Here is a 27558-nt window from a genome sequence, read left to right on the forward strand (position 1 = left end):
GTAGGCAGGTAGGTACATAGATAGCTGATGGATAGATGATAGATAGATGATAGATAGATAGATAGATAGATAGATAGATAGATAATTTGTTTTAAGGAATTGGCTCACCTGATTCTGGAAGCTGGCAAGTCCAAAATCTACAGGGTGGGCAGGTAGGCTGGAGACCCAGAGAAGAGCCAGTGTTGCAGTTCAAGTCCAAAGGCATCCGCTGGTAGAATTCCCTTCCTACTCCAGGAACGGGTGGGGAGAGGTCAGTCCTTGTTCTACTAGAGGCCATGAACTGATTTGATGAGGTCCACCACCATTATGGAGGACACTGCGCCTCTCTCAAAGTTCACTGATTTACATATAAATGTCAACCAAAAACACCCTCACAGAAACATCTGAAATAATGTTTGACCAAATATCTGGACACCGTGACCTAGCCAAGTTGACACATGAAATGAACCATCACCACACAAATTCATTGCTGCTCATTTTTCTTAAGACCCTCACCGCATCTGGGATCCATTTTCATTTGGACCACGTTGAAGCATCCGCACGTCTTACAACTTGTCTAACACTGGACTCCCAAACAGACTTCCTAAAATCCAATTAAGGGCACTTATAACAAGAAAATCATTTTATCATCTTTCCCTTTAATCCTAAATATTATTATAAATCCAACTGCCATACTTTCAAAAAGAATCTAATTTGTCAACTGGAAAAGACCCAACACGATAAAATATATTGAACTGATACAATCTGGAGGATTCGGAACTCTACCCAGAAGCCCTGAATGAGCTTTTCTATTACATTTCAGTATTGTTGTCTTTGCTGCGGAGGGTCACCTAAAAAAGAGAGTCCAACTTTTTGTAGCATAAAGGCTCAGCTTCTGTACAAATTGCCAGAAACCCGCTTGTGTTATCCTTTAAATAGAAATGGTCTGAGAACTTGGATGTGCTCAGGGTTCTAACAATGATGTTCATTATCTCTAGGGTAGTGCTTTGCACCTGGGGACGATGTTGCCCTCAGAGAACACTAGACAAAGTCTGGCGACATCTTTGGTTAACATACTAAGGATTGGAGAGGGATGCTAATGGGCAGCATCTAGTGAGCAGAGGCCACGGATACTGCTAAAAATCTCACAGTCCACAGGACAGCCCCTCCACAAAGAATTATCCAGACCCAAATGTCAGCAGTGCCGAGGCTTAGAAATGACCCTGTTCTAGAAGCCCATACTTATAATAATGCAACTAAACAATTAAAGGCCAATTGTTCATGCTGGAATCTTGAACAAAAAAAAATCCATGTGTTCAGTGGCAAGGATACTGACGTGGAAGCAGCTAAAGCTCAAGCTGTTTCTGCTTCTCAGTCCCTGGAGCAGGAGATAGCAAATCTCTCCGATGCAGATGTGCCCCTGGGTGCACTGGGAGCTGTTAGATGAAGCAAGCCTTTCCCTGCGGGGAGGCGCGGCGGCTCCACAGCGCCAGGGTTGTTAGATCAGTCAGCGATACGAAGAAGAACAGAGATCAATGCTCCTCCGTGGCCTCCTGGCACACTCACCTAGACAAGCACAACAAACACCTGGGTTTTTGTCTGAGCGACTTAAATATTCTCAAAAGAAGGTCTAGAAACCTTCTTTTAAATGATTCCAGCCTATTTTCCAAAATGGACCATGTGTGTCTCAAGGTGATTAACCTCAAGGTTATCAATAGACGCAGCAGAGTGAAGAGCAAAAGAAGACAATGGGCGCCTCCCTGCAGAGCGAGCAGCTAGGCATGAGGTGAAGGCCAGGGACGGCAGCTGCCTGCATCCCTGTCTCCTAGCACAGCCTCCGCCACCCAGCACCCCCTCCACAACTCCTTGTTTCCACCACAGAAGGAGGAATAAAAGCCTAGCTGTGAACTCTTGGAGAACAGCACATTTAAGCCCCTACCACTTCCCCATCACCCCCACTACCTAGATTGTAGACTTGGAATACTGACATCCTTTCTGTCCCTCAGACCCTGCAGATGTCTGATGCAACTTTTAGCTGCAACATGTACAACTGGATGACATCACGTGGGACATAAAAAAACATTTCAGAACATGAGATGGAACAAAAGTTTGCAGAAGTCACGTGTTTCATCATAAAACTCTCTACCTTTGGTGCAATGCTGACTCTTCCTCAGTATTGCCAGGGCTAAAAACTTTCAGGTTCAGTCACTTCTGAAAAGCACTATTTCAAGGTGCCATTGCTAACTGGGGAAGCCCTGTGTGGCTACAGAAGTCATTTGGTATCAATGAGCCCCACTTTCGGTTAGGTTAAGACTCACCCCAATTCCGGTTACCAAGATGAATGACTATCAGATGTTGCATCATAGCAGAACCAAAATGGAAGCTGAAACCAGAGCAGTGTGGGTGAGCAACTGTCCTCCCCCAAAGAGACCAGTGTGGGAAACCCACCCCCTGAAGTATGCCTCTCAGACTACTGCAACTGGGCCTAGAAGGCAGATTTAGAAGGAGAAAGTCTCTGAACAAAAACAAAACCTAAGAAACAGTGTTTGGAATAACCAGAAGTCAGATTTCCATAAAGCATAATAAGAAAACCCCCTCAAATTACATGTAACGTCACATCATAGATATTTAACAGCCCTAAAATGATGCTAAGCCGGTCATGCCAGTTAAAATAAGTAATGGAGTCCTTCCTGTATTTATTGTTTGATTTTTCACAGCTAAAGTTTTTTTTCTTGTCTTAATGCTAATTTTTTTCAACCTAATAGGTTGGGTTATTTAACCAGCCTTCTAGAGGCTCTTTGGCATACCAAAAGGATTCCCCAAAGAAAGTTATTCTAGGAAGCAACCACAAAACCAAAAGATTATTGCTTTAAGGCACAAAACTGTTGCCAAGTCTAAGAAAGAGATCTGGCATTAGTTTGATAAACAAGAATTTTCCACAAGGACAATTAGATAGCCTGAATATAAGATAATGATAAATGAGCATTTATTAAGTAATACTTTGTTTAAACTATATAAACTTAACCGGAGTTACACTATTTTTCATGAATCACAAAGGCATCAAAGTAGACAGAGTTCCACAAGAGTAGATTCTAGACCTTAACCACCACCACCACCATTATCAGCACCATCAGCACCATCACCATCATCATTACCACCACCACCATCACCTTATCACCATCATCATTATTATCATCATCACCACTACCACCACCACCACCACCACCACCATCATTATCACCACCACCACCACCACCATTATTACCATCATTATTATTACATCATTATCACCATCATCGCTGCCATTATCATTCTCCTCATATTTATTGAGTATTTGTGATGTGCCAGTTACTCACAGCAAATCTACCTAGTAGACATTGTTATGATTGCAGTTATACAGATGAGGAAATAGGCTTAATGTGGTAAAATAATTTAATTTATATAGCTAGTATGTGGCAAAGCTAAGACCAATCTGACACCAAATGCAATGCTTTCCACCACCAATCTTTAAAGAGCAGAGCACTCCATTGCCATTTCTGCACTCAATTCATCCTCCACCCGTCAAATTTCCATTCCAACTCTCTGACCACCCAATCATTGCTGGTGTCCTTTGTCTTTCAAAGACCTCAGACATTCCTCTGCCTAGATGGCTCCTGTCAACCAGCAGAAGTTATCACAGATGACAGAAGGGCCCCCAGAGGTGGAGAAAGAGAGAGGTCCTCTAGTTGCCGAACATCTAGATTGGAGCTTCAGAGCTGCTTAGGTTCTGCCTATGTAATGTAGCCCCAATAAAAACTCTGAACACTGATGCTCAAGTGAGCTTCCCCGATGGGCAGTACTCCATACATATTGTCACACATCAATGGTAGGAAGGTAACACATCCTCAGGACAGTGAAAGTTTCATGTTTGGAACTCTCCTGGACTCTGGCCCACGTATATTTTCTTTTAGCTGATCTTAATATGTATCCTTTCCCTGTAATAAATTAGTAAATAGCTTTCTGTGAGTTCTTTGAGTCCTTCTAGATAATTACTGAAACTGGGTGTAGTTTTGGGAATGCATTCCCCAAAATTTGCAGTTGGTATCAGAACTGAAGACAGTCTTGGGAACTGTGCCCTCATAGCTAACAGTACAGCTAACTCTGGGTATAAGTTGCACCCATAATCCTCTTAGAAGACAGAGATAAGGACCCAGGCATCAAATGAGTACCCAGGGCCATCTTGGCCCCCAATTCTTTATGAAGCTGCCTCTGACCAAAGCACTTCTTGCAGGGGAACAGATGCTCCCTGCGGGTCAGGAAGCCATCACTCTCTGTGCTTGGTCTAGAAGGAGACCCAAATAAGACCCCCTTGTACACTCTTTAGTTGGTCAAGGATGCAGGGAAACTATGGGCCATAGGCTGTTACTGGAGAGCATGCCATGTGCATTTCTCACCCTGATGTTCTGAAGTACCCTGTGTCCATAACCTCTTTAAGAAAGCAGCATAATTTTTATGTGCTTACAGTAGAGAAAAGTGAAGATCAAAGTAACTAAACACTTTGCTGCTTGTATTCTTCAGTTTCTCAAGACAGCGCCATGCTCCACCTTCCTGAGGTCTAACCCTGAGAACACCAGCATGGGCCAGGGGTCAGCACTACTGCGTTATGTGCTGAGGTGACACTTTCCGTGTCACAGAGCTGAGACTCAAGGCTCTCACTGCTTCATGGAAGGTCCACTTTCCCTCTTTGCCTGATTTTCTAAATTCTACGTGTCTGGATGGCCAGAGAACAGGCTAGCAGCTACCATCCACCCCACCAGGGTTCCCTCCTCTCAGAAGGTCCAAGAATGGGCCTCTGAGCCAGGCTCCACTGGGGGAAAATGATGGACTTCTCCTAGGGGCTGCCCTTCTTCCTTCTCATCATGGTTGGGAAGATCTTGACCCCGTCAGTGTAGGAGGCTGCTCCTGCCATAGCAGCTAAACCAAGCACAGGTGATAAAGTCCACTGAACCATGACTGCTGTGCAGCCCTGAAGCGTGGAGCAGAGACAACTCTCCACCTGCTGGAAGACCATGCATGGGCCAAGGCAGCTCACCAGAACCACCTCACACACAGCCTGGGGCTGAAGGGTTCTGCCTGATTCTTTCTTGGGGAAGACTTCCCAACGGAGAATGTTAGAACTCAGACGGCCTTTGAAACACGTCTGTCCTCATCCACACTGCAGGTCATGTGGTGCTGATTTATCTTTCATGAGGATCACTGGGGTTCTTGAGAGACATTCCTGGGCACCTGGAGGACATGGAAGCAGAGAAGAGTTGGAGAACCCCTGAGGACTGTCAATCAAGGAGTCTACGTGCAGAGTGGCCCCCAGCATCTCGCTGTCCAGGACTGGCACCAAACAGGGTGTGCAGCATTCATTCAGTGATTTATCCTTCAAGGAAATGAGGAACACTGCCAGGATCACAAAGAAAACATGTAGCAAAGCCAGGCCTGGACCCCGTCTGTCTGTCTCCAAAGACCTTTTCCCACACAGCTTAGAATATGTGTATTGTCATTTGGTTTAATTAAGCTAGCCAAGCATCTTCTTCCCCGTATGCTTTTCTGGGAGAAGAGCCAGGCGGAGTCTAATAAAGCAGAATATCTTCCACGTTGCTGTTTCTACCAAGCTGATTTAGCTGGTTTCCATTGTCATTTAATGTCCTCCTAGTCAAACACCAACGCTTTCATCAACTTGGTCTAATCAGCACTGTCCCAAGAGGCATTGGGTAGCAGGACAGCCACCACTACCCCCTCAGCCTGTGGGAAGCAGCTGGTGGTGGGTCAGTTTTCTGTATCCCGGGAAGATAAACCGAGGAGGTTGATGGCGGCCCAGGTGTGCTTTGGCCTCCTTCAGTTCCTGCTCATCTCTAGGAATGACCTCTAGACATCTCAAGTGTGGGATGTTATGTGTTCTGCCATTGTCATAACTCTAGGGCAAGAATCTCTCCCTCACCGATGAGTGAGATTCTCCTTCACCAAGAGGCTAATAAAATAATGAAGGCAATCAGATTTCAGTAGACGGGGTGGTAGGAATAAGAGCAGGAAGAAGGGAGGGTCATGAAAGCCGAGTTTTTGGATTGAGCACCTGGATAGATGGTGAGGTCATGCACTTGATGAGGAAGCTGGAAAAAAAAATACAGGTTGAGGAGGAAATCAAGGGCTGTCTGGAAAACAGTATAGAGGTTCCTCAAAAAATCAAAAATAGAACTACCATATGATACAGCGGTTCCACTTCTGGATATTTAACCAAAGAAAATGAAAACACTAACTCAAAAGGATACATGCACTCCCATGTTCATTGCAGCAGCATTACTTCCAATAGCCAAGATACAGAAATAACCTAAGTGTCCATCGATGGATGAATGGATAGAGAAGATAGGATGTATAAATATGCAATGAAATAATATTCAGTCATTAAAAAGGAAATCTTACCTTTTGCAACAGCATTGTGCTAATTGAAATAAGACAGAGAAAGATAAACACCATATGATCTCACTGATATGTAGAATTTAATAAAACAACCACCTGAAGATACAGAGAACAGATTGCTGGTTGATAGAGGTAAGGGGTGGATGGTGAGAGAAATGAGGTCAAAGGTACTAACTTCCAGTTATAAATAATAAGTCATGGGGATTTGATGTACAGCATGGTGACTAGAGCTAATAATACTGTCTTGTATATTTGAAAGTTGCTAAGAGAGTAAATCTTTGAAGTTCTCATCACAAGAAAAAAAGTATAACTATGTGTGGTGATGGATGTTAAATGGACTTTTTGGGGTGATCATTTCATAAAATATACAAACATCGAACCACTATGTTGTACACCTGAAACTAATATAATGTTTTGTCAATTATATCTCCATTTTTTAATGAAGAGCTGTCCTTGGCACATGCTAGGTTTGCAACACCTGCTCCACCCCGGTGGAAACACCCACCGCAGTGCGATGGGAGCGAGGCAGGGGCCAGCAAGCTTTTTCTGGAAAGAGTCGAAGAGTAAACACTGTAGGCTTTGTGGGCATGCAGCATCTGTCACAACTACTCAACTCTGCCCTTGGAGAGTAAAAACCACCACGGACAATATGTCAGTCAGTGAGTGGGCCATGCTCCAATGTAACTACAATTATAGAAACGGGCGGGGGCAGGATTTGAACTAGTGAGCTATAGGCACCTGGCCTAGAGCTCATGGGTAAGGCCACAGCTGAATACCTAGATTGATTCAACAGCCTCTAGCTGGCATTTAAAGCCCTGGGCTGTGGAGGAGGCCCAGGCAGGAGTGCGGAGAAGAGGCCAAAACTGGCTTTTAGCTTCAGGGGTCAGGCAGAGGAGGGACAGGTAACCACAGGGGCCACTGCAGCACGAGGGCACTGCAGAGTGAGGGTGGGGAAGATGCCCGGGGGGTGAGTTTGGGGAGGCATGCTCTCCCAGGCTCCCAGTGTCTCTGACTCAGTTGACCGGGGAGGTGTTGCAGGTTGAGTTGTGTTCCCAAAAAAGATATGCTGAAGCCCTAAGCTAGGCATCTGACCTCATTTGGAAATAGGATCTTGGCACATGTAATTAAGTTAAGACGGCGTCATTCTGGACTAGGGTGGGCACTGATCCAATGACCAGTGTCCTTATGAAGAGGAAAATGTGGACACAGACACACAGAGGGAAAAGGGCCGCGTGGTGACGAAGGCAGGCAGAGGCTGCCACAGGGCAAGGCACCAAGGCATGTTGGCACCCACCAGGAGCTGGAAGAGCCCAGCAGGACCCTCCCTGGAGCCTTCAGGAGCATGGTTCTGCCCACACACTGATTTCGGACTTTGGCCTCCAGAACTGTGAGGGACCATGTTTGTTTCTGTTGTTTGAAGCCATCCAAGCTTGAGGGATCACAGGAAACTAACACAGGTGCGCTTCTGATATTTCCCAGGCTGCTCGTGCACCAGAAACCCTGGCGCTTTGAGAACCAGAGGTTTCTGTAGCTGCAGAGGTTGATCTGTTGACTCGGGGAAACCGTGAGAGCTGGCGCACTATCTCAAAGGCTGAGGCTGGGCCTAGAATGGGCGTATAGAGTTGGAGAAGCACAGGCTGACGTTGGGGGTGGGGCGGGAAAGTGGGCCCAGCACCTGCAGTGGGAGGGAAGATGGGAGGTGCTTTCCCCACCCCCAGCCTGTGACCTCTCATCCCTCGAAGAGTATCATGCACTTCAACCAAGGGGGAGCATGAGATGGGACCCCCATTCCAATGGGGTTTGGCCAAGGATGTCAAGTTTCCAACCTTCAATGACCACTCAGAATAGTTAACAGGTAAAAGCTGGTCCCTTCCAGGGGGCAACCCAAGAACGGGGGGTGAAGGGGCAGTGGGACGGCCCAGGGCTTCCATCCTTTGCCCAGGAGTGGGGACATTTTGCAACCTTTCACTGCCGGGTGACAACCCTTCACCACAAACCAGGTTCCTGATCCCTCCTGCCTGGTGGCCCACAGAAAGGCCCTATTCAGCTTCCCAACTAGGCTCTTGGCACTAATAAAGCTTTTTTGTTCCAACAAGAGTTCATTAAAAGTTGAAATCATATACTGACTTCTTGATTTTTCTCATTTTTTAAATAACATTTTTGAAGTACCAAAGCAGATTTGGGTTTGAGTCATATATTTTATTTTATTTTATTGCATTTTTTAGCCAGGAAAATGTAAGGGAAATCAGTGATCCATAAGACCTGTGATCTGGTGACTTTGCTGCAGGGACAGTGTGACCCAGGATGAATGCTGCAGGCAGCTGACAATTTACCTGAACAATGTGTACATCAAAGTTTGTTCTGTCAGCAGACTGGAGGTTTCCAGGCCACTATTCATGTCCCCACCGCTGGAAGCCAGCCCAGCCACCATCAAGGGAGACAGCAGGAGTGACCTGCTGGGAGCCAGTGACCATGGGAAGGGCCTCGGTGAGGGGCAAGGGCTACACCAGAAGCCCTGGTAAGGGTGACATTCTCGGCCATGACTGTCAGAGGAGGACAGACCCTGCTCTAGGACCCTCAAATGGGGGTACCCCTGGCACCTACAGGGCTCCCCCACCACACTCCTACCTTCCAAGGAAGGAACTATGAGATTCAAGGTTGTGCACTATGAGTCAGAAAAATAAAGGAGACAGACCACCTTCCCCGTCCCCAACTCACAGTTCCTGTCCCTCATGTCCCAGTTCAGACTTTTTTGTTGTTGTTAATCCTCACCCAAGGATATATTTTTTTTCCCACTGATTTTTGGAGAGTATGAGGGGGGGGGGGGGAGACTGATGTGAGAGAGACACATTGATTGGTCGCCTCCCGAACGCCAACTGAGGCTGGGGATCAAACCTGCAACCCTGGTACGTGCCCCTGACCGGGAATTAAACCTGGTCATTTTGGTGCCAGGGCTAACGCTCTAACCACTGAGTACACCTGCCAGGGCAGTTCTCAGACTTTGAATAGGTCTATCCCTTGTATGTTACCTTCCTACTTACCAGTATTTCCACCCATCACGTGTACACACAATTTGCTTTTCACAAACAGCAAATACAAACAATCTCTAATAGCAATCTTGACCTAGAACAAAGTTCTCTTAAAAATGTGACTTTTTGTCCTGGCCTGTTTGGCTCAGCAGTTGAGCATCAGCCTGTGGACCAGAGAGTCCCAGGTTTGGTTCCCCCTAGGGGCACGTACCACCAAAAAAGAGAAAAAAAGTGACCCCTTATTTAGGGCCTTCCTTAATAATTATAATTTTTGATAAGTAGGATTATAATGTTTAATGCATCAAACTTCAGATTTCCTAAATGCGGAGTAGAACTTCCCAAGTAAAAAGGAGCTGTTTGTCTTTAGCCCTATCAGATACGACCTAAAGGATGAATTGTGTGTGCAGGTAATTTTTTAGAGCTAAAAAGAAAAAACAAAGTTTCTATAAATCAGATGAAAATACAGAAGAAAAAAATGTTAATTTGGGGGTATGAAAAAACTGTCTTAAGGAAACACTAAAGCCCTGGCTGGTTTTGCTCAGTGGTTAGAGCATCAGCCCACAGTCCAGAGACCCAGGTTCAGTTCCCACTAAGGGCATGTACCTCAGCTGCAGTTTGTCCCTGGCCCCGGTTGGGGTTGTGCGGGAGGCAGTCACTTGATGTGTCCCTTTCATGTTAATGTTTTCTTCTCTCTCTTTCTTTCTCTCTCTTCCTCCCACTCTATCTGAACAAAAATGGAAAAATGTCCTCAGGTGAGGATAAAAAAAACAAAAAAAAAAAACACTAAATGTAAATCTATTTAAAAATTAGTTGACAAGTTTTACTAAATCATAATTTAAAACTTTTATGCAAGACCTGAAAGATAAGTGATAAAATGGAAGAAAATAAACACAATATGTGTCAAAGAACTATGATCCAAAATTTGTAGCAAACTCCTACAAATCAGTAAAAATTATATTAGAAAAAAGAAAAGCTGAGAAACAGATATAAGAAATTTTTTTTTAAACCCTCACCCAAGAATATTTTTCCAGTTTTATTCAGATAGAGTGGGAGAGAGAGAGAGAGAAACATCGATGTGAGAGACACATCGACTGGTTGCCTCCTGTACAGCCCTGACCAGAGCTGGGGACGAACCACAACTGAGATACGTGCCCTTGACCAGAATCGAAGCCATGACTCTTTGGTCCACGGGCTGATGCTCTAACCACTGAGAAAACTGGCCAGGGCAGATATAAGAAAATTTTATAGAAGGACATAAAAGTGATCTAAAGACACATGAAAAGAGGCTCAACGTTGCCAATAATTGGGAAGATGAAAATTAAAACAAGACACAACTGTTTAACTATCAAATTGGCAAACATTAGAAAGTCTGATGAACAGCAAGCATGGCTGCAGGTGAGAAATAACCCCCTTTGTCCTTTGCCAATGGCACGCACTCAGCAGCCTCAACACAGCAGTGACTACTGAAATTAAACTGTGTCTTCCCTTCCACCTGGAAAAATCTCACTTTTGCACTCCTGTCCTAGGAAGAGATTCACTTGTGTAGACAAATAGGTAAGTTCAGGCTCTTCATTACTGGTAAGAGGTAGAACCAAAACTACTGTCATAGTCCACCATGAAGAAAAGGTGAACTGAACCGTGATGCACCTCTACAAAGAAATACTACACAGTAGTCACAAATATGCTCTCGCCAACATGGGTGAAAGAAACTGTACATGCAGTGGGATCTCATTTGTATAATACCTTAAGGGAAGAAAACATTAAGAACATATTTCTAGAAGGGTGCACAAGTAATGGGTCTCAGGGACTGCCCCGCGGGAGGGTAAGTCACTTTTCCCGAGACCCTTTGTATAGTGTTTGGTTGATATCCCGTGTTCAAGCATTACTATTTTAGCTGTTAAAAGAAAATTAAATTTTAAATTCTTTAAAAAGCTTTCCAGATACATGGTTTTTTTAAATCCTCACCTGAGGATATTTTTCACTTTTGTTCAGATAGAGTAGGATGGAGAGAGAGGAAGAGAGGGAGAGAGAGAGAATCACTGATGTGGGAGAGACACATCAACTGGTTGCCTCCCGTACGACCCCAACCAGGCCCAGGGATGAACCGCAACCAAGGTACACGTCTTTGACCAGAATTGAACTCACAACTCATTGGTCCGCAGGCCAGCGCTCTAACTGCTGAGCCAAACCAGCTAGAGCCAGAGACATGTTTTAAGTAAAGAAAAGAAACTAAAGAGCAACATTTGCATTGTATCATTTAGGTAAAAGAATACTAATAGAAACAAAACTATATTTTTGTTTTGACTTACGTATGTAAATACTTGGAAACATGGCTGAAGGATGCCTATCTATCAGTGTGTGCCTCTGGGAAGAGGTGGAGACTGCAAAGAGATTATTTTAATAAATGAAAACGTATTCATCAATAACGTAAAATATTTTTTAAATGTTATCTTTGAAAAATGAAGTAAAAGTGTGTCAGAAGAAGAAAGTGCACATTTATTTCAATCAAAATAAGTGACATTAAAAATACTGGTATATGTCATTGTTTCATTTGCTAATTTATACACACTTAGGTTTATTGGAATATCACACTATTGTACCACAAGAACGCTTATTTCACAAGTGATTTTTAATTCTTTAGCCACAATTTTCCCATATTTTTACATTATCACCTTTTTTCTACACTTTTTAAACATTAAGTACAGAATTTGTTAGAAGTTAAAATGGAAAGACATTCTTTCTGCTAAATAATATATCATATTTAACTTAAAGATTATTAACCTTTTAGATATCACGAATGGAAGCTGCTGGGGTCACACTTAGTTGGAGGTCCCAAAATAGCCCTGAGGTCTAAATAGGAAAATACCTCTGATAAACTAACAAAAACTCTCACTTCAAAATAAAACACTATGAAAGTTACAGAATTCTATCCGGACTCAACGTTTTTATGATATCCAGAAACCCACTGGATTTTTAGAAACGGCAAGGAAAATGCTTTCCATTCAGAAAACGGAGCTTATACCATGCGACCTAACTCGAAATCTGGCCCGTGCCGGTTGCTCACACACATCCTCAGACACCCAGCAGATGCCTGGCAGGCGATCCGAAGGAAGAGAATTTCAAAGAGATTAGCTTTTCCTGTTTATCTGAATGGGGTGTATTATTCAAACTCCTTAGCGTGAGAAGACTCCGGGGGTTGACGGTATCATTTCAGGGTATATAGCTTTCTTTATGGTTTTCATCAAATTTGACATAGCTGTGCAGTTTTAAACCAGCTTCAAGAACACCTGCTCCCAAATTAGTGTTAAGGTGCTTCCATGGGACCCCCCAAAACTTCATAAAGCATCAGGTCAATACGAGCCATGTTCTTCCTACGACAGGCAGCCTCACTTTTGTTTCTATTCTACATTTTCCTTAAAAACAATACAAAAGTGTCACATTATGGTGAAACAATCTCTCTCAAAACCCAATTGTGTTACCTTTGGTTAGAGGATTTAACACTTACACACACTTGGGAAAATGTAGATTCTATGGTTAACCTGGTGCTAACTTTCAGGGCAGCTCGCCCCCACCCTGCGGCATGGGCTGAACGCCTAGCGGAGCTGTCCAAGCAGAGTTCTCTCTGAATTGGGGTCCCTCCATGCCAAGGATGTTTGTCAAAGGCAGAGAGATGACCCACACCCGGCTACAGGACCTCGCTGAGGAGCTCCTATGAGTCACCTGGGCAAACACCACCTCTGAAGGGAAAGACCCACGCTGTGACACGCTGGCTGTGTTACACACCATGTTGGCCAGAGTGCCCACAGTGGCCCTGGGGCTGCCCAGTCCTCCTGAATACAACCATCCAAGCAGGTCACCCTGACACTCCCAGGAGTCACAGTGGCAGCGACACATTGTGAGCATGAAGCCAGGTCTCCCTTCTGGTCGTGTGCGCGCGCGTACACATACACTCACACCTTGTCACACACTGTCCACTCTGGCACAGCTTGCTGTGAGGGCTGTCACTGCACCAAGGGGCCATACCTGTCACACCAGTCTTATTTCAGGCTGGGTCAGAGTGAGGAAACTGTATGCAGCACTGCCATTCACCTGAGTCACCCCAAAATTAGTGCATCAATCCTGCTAGTTGCAGGGTTTTCTATTTCTTTCAAAAGAACAACCTCCAGAGGATGTCTTTTAGCCACTTATTTTAAAGTTAATGAAGAACCATGTGAATTCAAGGGCACGGGAGTGAGCAGCTGACTGAAGAATTGCCCAGAACAAGTCCTGAGTGCACCGAGGCGCGAGACCAAGGAGAGAGCCACCTGCGTGCTCGGAGGACCGTCGGGTTGGTGCTTGTGGCTGCCGACAACTCTGCCGATGGTTTGCTACCCACTTTGGTTGTTGTCATAAATGTGGTTTTGTTTGTTGTCTTATAAGGAGCAATTAGCTTGACCTTCCACCATTCTTTCCCCAGAAGACCCTGACCCTCCTGGCAGTTGCCAGGATGAGACAGGGCTAACGGGAGCCGGCTGCAGGGGAAACTGAGGCCCAGGCCCACAGGACCAGGCCCATGAGGGTTCCTGTGCACAGAGCGCCCACAGCCAGGGGCAGAATCCAAACAGGCCTCACCATGGAACAGAAAGGGTCCTAAGATGTTAGAAGTTCCCAATACTGTAAACAAGAAGAAGTACTAGCATTTTATCCTATAAAGGTCTGGTTGTGACCAGGAGCGTCCCACGGTTTGTGATAAATCTTCATACTACCAGGAGCAACTGTATTGTATTAGGATGAAAAAATGAGCGAGCATGAATCTCAGGTGGACCCAGGGGACAGAATAACACCTGACTAACAGCAGGGCTGTAACTCATCTCGCAGAGCAAACTTGGCAAAGTTAGGGACAGACGGTCTTCTCTCTCATGCAGTGTGGACAAGAGGAAACACAGCACTCTTGCCGGAGGCTGCAGGAGACCCACTCTTAGTCTTGGCTCATTTATTTACCTCTCAGGGATGCTTTTCTTCATAACTCGGTGCTCATGATTCTTCCCTGGGGACGGCAGGTCTCACATCCACCACAGGCGCAGGATCCGCCCACCTCACAGGATTCAGTCTCAGACAACAGCCTGGCCTCCATGAACACTGGACTTCCAGAGACCTGGCACCCCCGAGAGCAGGAGGAAGTGGGCGGAGGCAGCCTGCTGTGGTCACTCTGCACCCACAAGTTCCATTTTCCAACTGACATCATAAAATCCATCCTTTTCGGCAGAACGAGCCTCAGGAGGACCCGTCGTGGGGATAGCGAAGGTATTGCACTGTCCCATCTTCTATCCCTGAGGTAGTTCATGCTGCCTCCTGGGAGGAGCATCAACAAAGCAAAGGTCCCAATGTTCTGCACTGCATTTCCCTAGTGTAGCCAAAGCCAAGGTGGGTGCGGCCTCTGAACACCCAGGTCACCCCAACGACCTCTCCCAGTTTCTCCTGCCTCCTTCCCAGTCCTTAGCTTGGAGCTGGACTGGTGGTAGCCCACAATTAATGTGAGCACGTAGAAAATGGAGTCATTTCACACCACACACCCCAATATCAGATGGGGAAACACCAGTTCTCCGGGTAAACGCAATGAATGGCCCACCTGTGTTACCACCACTACTCGCAGGGGAGGTGAATTTCTTTGTCAAAATACAAGGGTGCACACCCACAGAGGCCACTGAGAGGCACTGAAGCGACTCCACATTCACCCCAGAGACATTTTAGTGGCCAGGGTCCCGGGTTTCCCATAACCAAGAAATCTTGACTGAGGGGCGCTTCCCAGACGTCTCCCTGGGAAACAGCAGCGCTGACATTGTCTTACACACGTCTTCTGTCTAGTTTAATCAGCATTCACACAAGCACTAGGAAGTATTAACATATACTTCAACTTTGCCCCTAACTATGTTTATATATAAATCCCTGAGAAGGTACCTGTCAACTTGAAATTTACTATTTATAGTTAATAAACTTCAGGGGTGCAAGCAGACACCAGACCCTCCCCCCTCTATACATCAATCGAGGGTGGGTTGTCATCTGTCAGGAGAGAAACCAAGGGCTCCCTCCCTAAAAGGGGGGGTTGTCAAAATTCTAAACCACCTGCACAGATGCTGGATAAATCTCTCCTTGTGCACTACTGGGTATGTAGAGGTTATGACATGCTCATTCAACAGGGACGCCACGCTCATGCTCTTAATGGCCTTGCTTTTCTGCTCCTTTTAGACCTCAGAGTGGTGGGGCTAAGGATAAGCAAGGTATTTAGCCAAATCTGGAGAAGAAAAGGGGCAAAGGAAGAAAGGGCAAGTGAGGAAAAAGAGGAGGCAAAAGGGATGGCTGGGAGCAAAACGTTGACAAAGTCATGGAAAATCAGCAGGGGCCATCAGTGCCCCTGTCCCTGACACTGGCGGACAGGGGCAGGGGGGGGGGTGACCCCTGGTGAGACAATGCAGTCAGCCATTCAAAGCAATGAAAATACATAAACATGGACAATGACCTTAGGATGCCAGATCATACTGTCACAGGGATGCTTCCACCTTGGGGACCAGTCCTCATCTCATCCAAGCGGACTTGGCCAACCCCAACTCTTTGGCACAAAGATGACTTGCAGCCAACTATGACCAGTGATGCTCAAAGTGGGCCCAGGCCTCTGTGCCCTTCTTCTTGTGCCTTTCTGGGATGAGGGAGAAACTACTGCAATCTGACTTTGAAAGCTGAATTATCACCACACCTATTGCCCATCAGTTCAGGGCAATGTTGAGGGTTTTGGAGAGTAAGTGTAAGACCCCTGATTTCTCAAGGCCTGATGGTGCTGAGTAGCGGGGAGCAGGGAGAGGCAGTGCCGCCCCCACCTGCAGCAGGGACAGCAGGGCTCTCATCCCAGTGTAGCCAGGGAGCCAACCTGCCCTGTGAATGCAGGATTATAGTGAAGAGTTTCTAAATCACTGTAAAGTTTTAAATCTATAGCTTCCAAGCAGGATACTAGTTAAATAAAGTGCTGTCAGTAGTGCAGATGTGATACATACTCTACAACCCGACGGCCAGAGCTTCACTTGAATGTCTCAGTGCTTTGCAGATTTAAAAAAAAAAAAAAGGATGGACAGAAAACTCCCACTGAGAGTTCGAGGCCCAGGGCAAGTCACATCCATGCTCGGCCGAAGTCTTCACATCTTGGAAATTCTACAAAGTCGGTGTGAAGGGTAAAGTGAACCTCAGGGCAGTTATCAAAGGAAAAATAAAAGTGAGTCCACACCAAGGAATCGCTGGAACTGAGTCCGGAGGAGGGAGCCGCCAGCCCTCTCAAGGAGAGTGCCTAAAACAAGTTCACTTCACAGTCGGTTCTAACCCCTGTTCCTGTAAAAATCACCCCCTCTCCCTCCATTTCTGCGCCTTTCATTCTGGATTCCTTATCCTTTTTGCATCTTTTTTCTATTTTAAGAATTTCTGAATTCAATTTATCAAAGAGCACATGTGACTTAATTTTGTATTTCTAATAATAATTTATCAGATTTGCCCCAATTTTATTAAAAACAGTTTTTCCTCTTGTATCTGTTTTTGAATATGTTAAAGATTTTGTATCCAGCTTTTCTAAAAACCCTTGCTTAAAGTGAGTGTCATGCTAGCAATAAATACATGCTTCTCTATTCACTGTTTAATACTTTGACAATAGGTTTTCTTCATTGTTATTACTGTATGAATAAGATCACTTAGAAATAAGATAAAAGGAAATCTGATTCCTTCCTTAATCATTTTGCTGTAAAAAAAAAAAAAAAAATGCCTCCATCAAATAGAAACAAATTTTTGGCATCACTTAATCAAATCAATAAGATCATACAGTGTTGTGTGTTCATAATGAGAAAGAAGGCAAGATGAAAAAACAAATAGCAAAGGCGGGGGGGGGAGGGTTCACCAATTCCTTATAAAATCATAGAGATATCACAAATAAGTATTGCTAGAAACAGTATTGTAAACAAAGGGTCTTCAGACAAATGCATTAAAATTGTCTTAAGTACAAACAGCCCCACCGCTGGTAAAATGCTGCAAATTTTATCATGATTCAAATACAAAATTATACAGAAAATGCCCTTTGATAAATTGGTTTTTTTAATTTCTTGAGGTTCTCAAGGTAGAATTTTAGGCAAATTGCCCGCTAGGTGTCTCAGCTGCTGGGGGAACTAGATTTAGGCAAATCGGTTTGTGCTATGCCCAATTCACTCCTGGGCGCAGCCTGAAAAACATGGACTGCTTTCTGGGCCCCACAGAGGATCCTGTCCCGAAGGGGAGTGTGCGCCGGAGCAGCAGCGAGGGCGGGAGGGGGAGCAGCGAGGGCGGGAGGGAGGTGCATCCTTCCCGGGACAGCCACACGCCTCCCCTCAGCCCCCTCCCCCGCTCTGGGTGGCGTGTGTATCCCCTCACGTCCTTTTCCTCCAGGGCACTACCCGCCTTTCCTTCTGCGCCGCTGCCACCCGCTGCTTCTCCGCCTCTTCCGCCTTCCTCTTCTCCTCCTTGGCCTCCTTGTACCTCCACTTGGGGAGCTGCAGGTGGGAGTTGTCCTTGGTGCTGCCCTTGGCGGGCGCCCGCTCGGGCTGGAAGGTGGGCGCGGGCGCCTTGGTGATGCGCACCCTGGGGATGACCACGCCGGGCCGCACGCTGCTCCTCCTCAGCAGCGGCAGGGGCAGGAGGCTGGCCTTCCGCCGGCCAACTGGCAGCTGGGGAGACGGGAGGCTGGTTCTCAGGGTCCCCTCTCTGGAGACGCCCACCTCCGGAGAGGTCCGAAATTGCTGTTCAGTGTCCTCCACTTTGTCCCTCTCCTGGGCACGTGTGTCGGGGGCCGCAGGAGCCTCCAGGATTTCCTGCACTGCCAGCCGCCTTTTGCCTACACAGGGCGGGTCCTCAGGGCACACTGTCTGGCAGGCGATGGCCACAGCAGGACTGTAGAGACTCGTGGTCATCCTGACCATGTGGTCCAGGACACCGCCATCCTCCAGGCTCTGGTGCCGCAAGCGGGAGGTCAGCGTGGACCGCACAAACTCCGTGAGCCTCTGCAAGCAGTTTTTGGAGTCCACCGGCTTCAGAACCCCCTCGAGTGGCAGCGGCAGCTCTGGCTTGTACTTTTCCCCAAACTGCTCAGGGCAGGGTCGCTCCAACAGCCTCTGGATGAGGCGCACTGCCTCCAGCCGCCCTGTGTAAGTGGCCCACTCCTGGGGCGACATTCCGCGGTGGGTGTCCCTGGCATGGACATCTGCCCCTGAGAGACACAAAACACAGTCAGGAGTGGAGGCAACAAGAGCTTTCCTGTCCACAGGCAGAAAAGAAATTCAGTGGAATGAAACGAAGTTTCCAAAATCTACTAACAGTCAGGTGGATGAACCTGGCTCTGACCGTCACCTGCTGCGTTTACTATATAACACAAACCATTTTTACGAGCTCCACTTAATGTCTTCTCTTGTCTAAGTAAAACCACCTGAACTCAGCACTGAAATCTTGGAATTTTTGAAGAAATGAGATGTCTTGGCTTCTGAGCAATGGAAAGATGAAAACAGCACAGGTGGTCTGTGGACACCTGGCTGATGCTGCTGGAATATTCTACAAATTCTCACAGTACTGGTCCCTTGCATCTATTTGTCACCTCCCTTCCCCTCACAGATCTCTGCGAGGATGGCTGCTATTGTAATTTTGCAGAAATGGAAGGCTGTTCACTTCTCACCCTGGGTGGTAGTTGACCGTGGCTCTGTCGTCTTTACCAGACTGTGAGCTTCTCCAGTACAGAGGCCACATCTCAGTTGTTTTTGTTTCCTCAACACATATCATCCTGGCTGGCAGGAGGCTTGCATTTAAAAAAGGTTTGTTACAGGAAGGATGGTAGTCACAGTGGCTGAGGGGCCTTCCTAAGGTCTCGAAGCTGGTAAGACAGAAGGTGTCCTGATCCTCGGCCCCATGCACTTCCCACCACCCCACAGGGCAGGCCCTTCCTCTGAGATAGTTTTGTTTCAACATGGCAGGCTCTAGTGCTCAGGGGTTTAATTGAACAAAAACCAGGTCTGCCGTGGAGGTATTTTTTAGATGTGGTTAACATCCACAATCACTTAACTTGAAGTCAAGGAGACTACCTGAAATAATGTGGGTGGGCCTTGTCCAATCAGTTGAAGGTCTTAAAAACAAAAACTGAATTTCTGGAGAAGAAGGAATTCAGATTCAAGACTGGAGCATCAGCTCCTACACAAGTATCTAGCCCACTGGCCTGCCCTACAGATCTTGAGTTTGCCAACTCCCAAATCACGCAAGCCAATTCCTAAAAACACGTCTCTTAATAAAATAAACCCTTAATATATAGCTTCATCCATTCTGTTTCTCTAGAGAACCCTGACTCCTACATCTTCACAGTCTCACTTACACTAGTCACTTCCTTAATAAATCTCTCCTATACCACCCACTGGCCCCTCCTAATATTTCACAGATTTTAGCTTGGTAGTAAAATAAGAATTTATAAGTAATTATTGCTGTTCAATTCATCTTGGTCCAATCTCAGACCCATAGACAGGTCAAAATCATTCAGGATTTCAAGTCCCATTATTCATGTTTGCACTGGCAAAGCAATGTGGAGAAGTGGATCGATTATCTGGTCCACAAGCTCCCCAGGGACCAGGCTCTGCAGACAGGCCTCTGTTCCACACAGACCCAGGAGTCTGACGTGTGGTGACTGGTCAACATGTGCTGAACTAAGAAGAGCAGGGAGCCTGGCAGCCCCCCGGGGCCCCACGATCCCCTGATTTCACCTGGCAATGCTCTTAATTCTGTGACACATTAAAGAATAGCCATCTTAGAAGAGTGGTAATTATTTGGAACTGGGAATAACGATGGAACTCATTAGCTAGAGTACAATTTATAAACGAACTGGAATGAAAAGGGGGCAGTAAAAGTGTCATTGCAAAAAATAGATGACACATTAAACCTTAATTAATTGCATGTCACTTAAAAAGGAACAAACTGCAAAATTAAAATCTTAATGAACACTGCTTGAAAGAGACATTTTTCAAATGCTAATGGAAACGAAAAGAGCAGCTGTCCAAAGTTTAGCTCGCCTCTTCCTGTTCCTCTTGTACCTTTTCAAGATGATCTTGGAAAAATACAAAAATTCTAAAGAACAGAGGCCATTCTGTCTGTAATACAGCCCAAGAGTCTGATTCATGTTAAAGTCAGGGATTCACTTCCTTAAGAAATTACTGTTAGGGACAATATTAATAACCTGGATGTAGTGCTTAAATCATAAAAGACAAGTGCTGATATTAACACTTTATACGTACAAAGTAGGTTTACAGTTGTGAGTATGGAAAATAATACAATAATTAATAAATAATACAAGAATAAACTCTGTTTCACATACTCACAACTGTAAACCTGCTTTTTCTCCACCCTGTATACCTTTCAGAGAATATGGAAACTTCTGAAACACCACTGTATCCATCTTCTCCCCATGAGACTATTGGCCTCCTACCCAATGTTGATTCACTCAGGGCGCCAGTCATGCAGACAAGGGTTGGGTTCCTGCCAGTGGGTCCATTTGCTGCCATGTTGAGTGCTGTGAGTTGTCTACACAAAATCCTCTATTTTATTCAAGGAAGAAACATACTCAGTTCTAAGCAATGCACCATGACTGGTCTAACGCAGGGTTTCACAACCTCAGCACCACTGACATTTTCGGCCAGATTATTTGTTGTGGGGTCATCCTGTGCATTGTAGGACTTTTAAAAGCATCCCTTTTCTCTACCCACTAGATGTCAACAGCATTCCACCAGCTGTGGAAATCAAAAATGTCCCAGACCTTGCCAAATGCAATCCTGTCCCGTATTTGGGCCCCAAAGAGCAGGCTGTTGCATCCTGCTGAAAGGGACCAATGTGGCTGGGACGCTGCTTCCTGTCTGAAGCATGAATCTGTAGCCTGGAGCTGTGATGGCCATCCCGCAATCATGAGGTGACCAGTCAGCAGGCTGCGGGCAAAGGGTGATAAGTGGACAAGAGGAAGAAACCTGAGTCTGTGATGTCCTCATGGTCTAGGACCAGTTCTGCATAGCAACTCCCTACTTCAAAACTTCCAGTGAGATGAGAAGAATATACGTCTATCTTCTTTAAACCACGGTCAAGTCAGGATTTCTGTTCCTCACAGCAGAAAGCATCCTCAGCAGGTTCTATAGCCAAACAAGCTCCCTTCCATCACTCATTCTCAGAGTCCTTCTCCAGGAGTCATGGCCAGGTCCACGGGACCAGCAGGAGATGGGCAGAGCCCAGGATGCATCACTTCCTTCCCTATTTCTCCCAGACCCCACCCCCACACTATTTACTCTTCGAAGCCCAACCCTGTCTCCCTCCTGCCCAGAGGCCTTTCCGGTCACACAGGACCACTGTGGACCAGACCTTGCAGGCCTTGTTCTGTGCCACCTCTGGCCTGTACCTGGGCACGTGGGGTATAGTTAACATGACAAGTCAGGATGTAGGGTCACAGGAAAGAGCCCTTGATGGGCATCAGATCACCTACACTCCAGCCCATGGCACAGCGGGGGAACTGCCGAAGAATTAATGTGTCTAAGAGCTCTCCTGCCCTGAGAAATCCAAGCTGGAGGATAAATAGCCTCGCTTCCCTGGCCCACCCCACAGGGCACTCCTCAGTTATCAGAGGTTCTGGGAAGGGCTGACTCCTGGCTGCCACAGGGCCACCAGCTCCTCAGCACAATTTATTAGCTTTCCTGTCGCCCTGGTCTCACTTCCCATCCTTCACACCACTTCCCAGGGTCCTCCTCCAGGAGAACTACTTGTCCCAAGTCCTTGCCCAGAATTTGTTTCCGTGGGTATCCAGGCTGAGACACTGCACTTGATAATATAGAATGCATAGTTTTTAGCCTTTTTTCTGCTCAACAACTTGAAACTATTCCAAGTGGGCAAATTCTCATTTCACAGAAAATTCATGCTTTCCTTATAAACAGAAAGAAACTTCTTAGTGACATCACGCCCTCTGGCTTTCCAGAAGTACACAGTCGGGGCTAGCCGAGGGCGGAAGGATCACGCGGTCAGTACCGTCGTGTGAGTGCCTCTGCCCCTGCTCCTCATTCCACAGGCCTCCCCACCGCCTGCTCTGTTCTCTGCAATCACAAAAGACTCCGAGTTTTTTGTTTGCTTGACTTTGCTTCCTGGGCGCTGCAGCAATGACACCACCCCTCGGGTGTGAAACAAGCTCTCATACGAAGTCTGGAACCTGCCAACCTCCACCAAGTTCTGTCTCTCTTCAGAGCCGATCACATTCTCCATATGATTCCCAGAGCCCCTTATTTAAACAGACCTGTCACTCTGGGCATTAATATTCCATTGAATTAACGAGGTTCCAAAGCCTTCCCTGTGATTCTCTTCAGCAGAGCTGACCTTATTCCTTGGGAAGCCAAAAACCAAAGAGCCAATAAATCAGCTTTTCAGAACCTGGTTATATGTTTATTAAAATCCAAGGTTCTGATCACTTTAACATTATTTTGTTCTACCTGACAAGGTAAGATAAGAACTGATACGTGTCTCTAAGTTTTGAACTATTGGAAAAGGGGTACATCCAGTTCAATGACTCATCATTTTCTACAAGGAAATGGTTCCTATTGAATATAATGAACTTGCAACTTGGAAATTCAAACTCAGGAGCAGAAATACACTCGGTTATAGAAGAATACTGCTCTTGACAAAATGAGAATGATATACACATTTTTACTCCAACCACTAATGTGTAGTAATGCTGATGCCTTTTGCTTTTGAAATGGCCACAGAGTGACCATCCTGTTATCAGTTGTCAAGGTAACTTGCACAGCTGTACATAAATGCCAACCCTAAAGAAATACTCAAGGCATTCAGACCTTTAAAAGTTTTAACTTTTCCTAATATTGATATATTAAATGGAAATAGGAAGACAAAAATACTTGCGCAAATTTTTAAAATATCTCAACAAGTATCCTTTTTGCTTTCCACCCAACCCAGGGAAAACATTCAACCACATTTTTTTTTTTTCTTTTAAAATATACATACAGCCCTGGCCTGCTTGGCTTAGTGGTTAAGAGCTTCAGCCTGTAGGGCAAAGGGTCTCGGGTTTAATTCCTGGTCAAGGGCATGCACATACCTGGGTTGCAGGTTCGATCCCCAGCTCCAGTTGGGGTTGTATGGGAGGCAATCAATCAATGCCTCTTTCTCTCATTGATGTTTGTCTCTCTCTCTCTCTCCCCATCCCCAACTTCCTTCTACTCTATCTAAAAATTGGTAGAAAAATATCCCTGAGTGAGGATTAACACCAAAAAAAAAAAAAAAAAAACAGCAATTAAAAACATACATACAGCCCTGGCTAGTTTGGCTCAGCGGTTAGAGCGTCAGCCTGCGGTCCAGAGAGATCCGGGTTCGGTTCCCACTAAGGGCATGTACCTCGGTTGCAATTTGTCCCTGGCCCTGGTTGGGTCTTGTGAGAGGCAGCCACTCGATGTGTCCCTTTCATGTCGATGTTTCTCTCTCTCTCTCTCTCTCTCTCTTTCTCTCTCTCTCTCTCTCTCCCCTTCCCATTCTATCTGAACAAAAAATGGAAAAATGTCCTCGAGTGAGGATAAAAAAAAAACCATACATACACATCTACCATAAAAGGAAAATGAAACTCACTTTCCTGGGGAAAAGAACTGTAGGCTAACTTAGTAGTAACAGCAGGAAATGCAAGTTTCCTAGAAGTCAGACACTACAACCAAAGCCTTAGAGGGTGGGGCCAAAGTGCCCTGAAAAGGGTGCCGGGTTTTTACTTAAGAAGGAATATAGGACGAGATGGAAAGAAGAAAGTACATAAGGGAAAAATTCTCTTTGCACATTTTCCACCCTTTTGTATTTACACTAGTCACACTTGTTAGGAGTGTGACTTGTTAGGAGACAACTGTGCCCTGCAGGGGGCGCTGGCAATGTCTGGAGACAGTTTTGGTTGTCAAACCTGGGGGATGCTACAGTCACCTGTTGTCAGAGGCCAGGGAGGCTGCTGAGCAATCTATTCCCAGGACAGCCCTCAACCACAGAGAACGACCTGGCCCCAAAGGCCAACAGTGCCAAGATTAAGAAACCCTGAGTTACACGCTTATTGCCCTCAATAAGAACATTTAAGTATCACATCACAAGGATATTTTTCAAAGGGAAAAATATGCCATATTTTTTCATTCATTTAACAGATAATTATTGAACACATAAATTCACCAAAAATAACAACAACAACAATAGTAACCAACACTGACTGAAGGCTTCCTCATCGCAGGCACAAATCCAAGGGCTTTCCACACAGGAACTCCCTCGCTCCCCATCACGACTTCCTGCAGTAGCTACCGTCATTCACCTTATTTTATAGAAGGGGAAACTGAGGCTCAGAACATTAGGTGACTGACCATTGGTACGAACAGAGTAAGTGGCGGAGCTAGATTTGAAGCCAGGGGTCCTGGCTGCCAAGCTCGTTCCACTGACCTCTTCTCTGACCACACACAGTTCAGGAATGAACACACTTAAGGTCTGTACTCATGCGGATTATTCTAGCCTCTTCCTGGGCAGGGCTCACGGAGGAGGAGATAGAACAAGGAGAGTACATAAAGCCTAATGCCAAATTTGTTATCCAAATAACTGAGTGGGAAAAGAACGACGTTAGCAATGAACACACTGCCTGTAAGCAGGCCCCTCCCTCAAGAGACCCCAAAGGTGTTGCTGTGACCCTGTGATCACGTAGCCAATGCCTGAAACCTCCACAGACCCCGGAGGACAGCGGAACAACAGGACCTGGGCGTTTGCCAGAGTGATTGGAAGGCAACTGACCTATAAACAAAAGGTTCAGGATTCAAATCACTGCACTGAGAACGCACAGATGTGACTGAATGTGGGCTGGAAGAGTGAATTCTAAGGATTTACACTCTTACAACCAGCTCCAGAGGAGAAGCAGATGAAGCTCCTTCACCACCACTTAATCAGGGGGACTGGGGACACATGACAACAAAATGTGGGAGCCTAGAGGGACCCTGGAACAGATAAGGGAACATTCATGGAAGAACTGGCAAAATCTGATCAAGTCTGGAGTTCGGTGAATAACCATGTATCGATGTCAGCCTCTCAGTACGAGGTAACATGGGAAGACAAGCAAGGGCTCTGGGAGAACTCTGTCCTATCTTTGTACTTCTCCATACGTCAGAAATGATCGATGTTTCTCTCTCTCCTTCTCCCTTCCTCTCTTTAAAAAATCAATACAAATAATAAAAATAACAAAAAATTATATAAATTATACATATAAAACCCAATGAGGTTGTGCTAATGGTGAGCGAGAGTCCACTTCAGGGTAGGGGAGAGAACCAGACATCAGTCACAGGGAATTTAGCTCAGTAGTTCATTAAATCTGCGTAGCCCTTCAGAGTCTACAAAGTACTATCCTGTTCCATCCTCAGAGGGATGAAGAAGTCACTACACCCATTTCAAAGATGGAGACATACTCTTTAAGGAAGCAAAGTCCACCTTTCCCGGCCCCAGGACCATGTAGGACAGGTGGAGACGTACCTGCTAGCATCAAGGCCCGGATGCACTCTGTCCGGCCCTGCATGGCAGCTTTCATCAGGGCTGTGAACCCGAACACGTTCCTTCTTTCCAGGTCAAGACCAGGGAAGTAGTTCAACAAGTAGTTGGTGATGGTGGCATGCCCTGCAAAGAGATTTGCACCCGTGAGCAGACCACACTCATCCCAGTGAGGTTTTCCTAGAGAGAGGGAGAAACATCCCATGGTCCTCCTCCGGGGCAGCCCATCTGTGGTGTGTGAGCTTGCCCCTCCAACAGCAAGAAAGAATTCTCAGCCACGGCGTTGCTCTCTCTACTGGCTCATTCTTGTTCCCTTCACGGACCCACCTGGGAGCTCAGCTGTCCTGTCAACATTGTCAAGGAGGGAACGTGAGTAGCCAGGATGCTGCGGGGTGGCGTGCAGAAATGCTGAGCTAGCCTCAGCAGACACTGCTGGTCAGAGCAAGGTCCTGGATGCTGTCAGCTCCTAGCAGGAGACACCAGAGCACAGATGCAAAACCAAAAATGAGTCGCTGGGCCATTTCCCAGGGCTCCTGGGCTTCAGGGAGGAGAAAGCCATCTTCGCAGCAAGGGGATATGCCAGTGCACACTGCCACCCTCTGTCACTGCTCAAAAGTGTCTGTCTCTCATACACACACTCGCACTCACACACAAACATACACACACGAACACAAATACACACTCTGGAAACACAGGCAGTGTTGCTTCCAAGATCCTCAGCCAGAAATCCAAGCAGGTAAGAATACTCATTTGAGAATACAGATTTCTCCCCTTTATCATCTTGCTCTTTCAAAAGAGACCTGATTTTCTGCTCATTCTTACTCTCTTAAATAGGAGTGGAAAACGTGAACATCATGCAGAAAGCAGTATTCCCAGGGTCCTCCAGCCTCCCCCACCCACCCACCAGAAAACCAAACTGGAGTGGGAGCGTTCCTCAAACAGAGTGACCTGGGCCAAATATCTGTGCAGCCCGATGCCCATGGGCGATGCTTCCTAAATCCTTGTGTGAAAGAAGCCGCCACCCTCCCCCACTTCCGTGCCCTGGAGCAGGGTCCCAGCTCTGGCACGGTGACACTCAGGGGCAGGATTATTCTCAGTGGTGGGCTGTCCAGTGTGCTCAGACCCCTGGTCTCCACCCACTAGGTGCTGGTAGCAACCAGACCCCTCCTCCCACCCAGGCTATGACACCCAAAATGTCCCAGACATTGCCAAGTGCCCCCTATGGGAGGCACTGAGAAGCACACTTCACTGAGAAGCTCACCTCACTGAGAAGCTCTGTCTTAGAGGCTCACACTTCATTGTTTCACGACTGATCACACCAAGGTGGAAGCCAGCTTCCTCTGTTCCTCACCTTTTCCCTGCCTCCCACCCCCAGGCCCACTTCTCAGCTGCAACTCCATCCTGGCCCTGCTGGTGACGGCTAACATACCCTGGGGAGTGGGGCAGACTGAGGAAGCCCTGCCTGGGCCCAGCTGGCCATGCTGGGTGCCCAGTCTGCATCCTTACACACTGAGGACTC

The 27558-nt window shown here is 46.3% G+C and overlaps 1 protein-coding gene across 1 annotated transcript in view; it reads right to left on the bottom strand.

Moving 5' to 3' along the window:
• Window positions 1–11952: 11952 nt before the first annotated feature.
• Window positions 11953–27558, bottom strand: part of ANKRD33B (ankyrin repeat domain 33B) — a 68868-nt gene continuing 53262 nt past the window's right edge. The window contains exons 3-4 of the mRNA XM_036279498.1: window positions 26025–26165; window positions 11953–18699 (exon numbers count right to left, since the gene is read on the bottom strand). Coding sequence (XP_036135391.1) covers window positions 17864–18699; window positions 26025–26165 — 977 coding nt within the window. The 3' untranslated portion in view covers window positions 11953–17863. The remainder of the gene's footprint in view (window positions 18700–26024; window positions 26166–27558) is intronic.

The sequence above is a fragment of the Molossus molossus genome, unplaced genomic scaffold (genome assembly GCF_014108415.1).
Source record: "Molossus molossus isolate mMolMol1 unplaced genomic scaffold, mMolMol1.p scaffold_m16_p_3, whole genome shotgun sequence".
In the NCBI taxonomy this organism is placed as follows: Eukaryota; Metazoa; Chordata; class Mammalia; order Chiroptera; family Molossidae; genus Molossus; species Molossus molossus.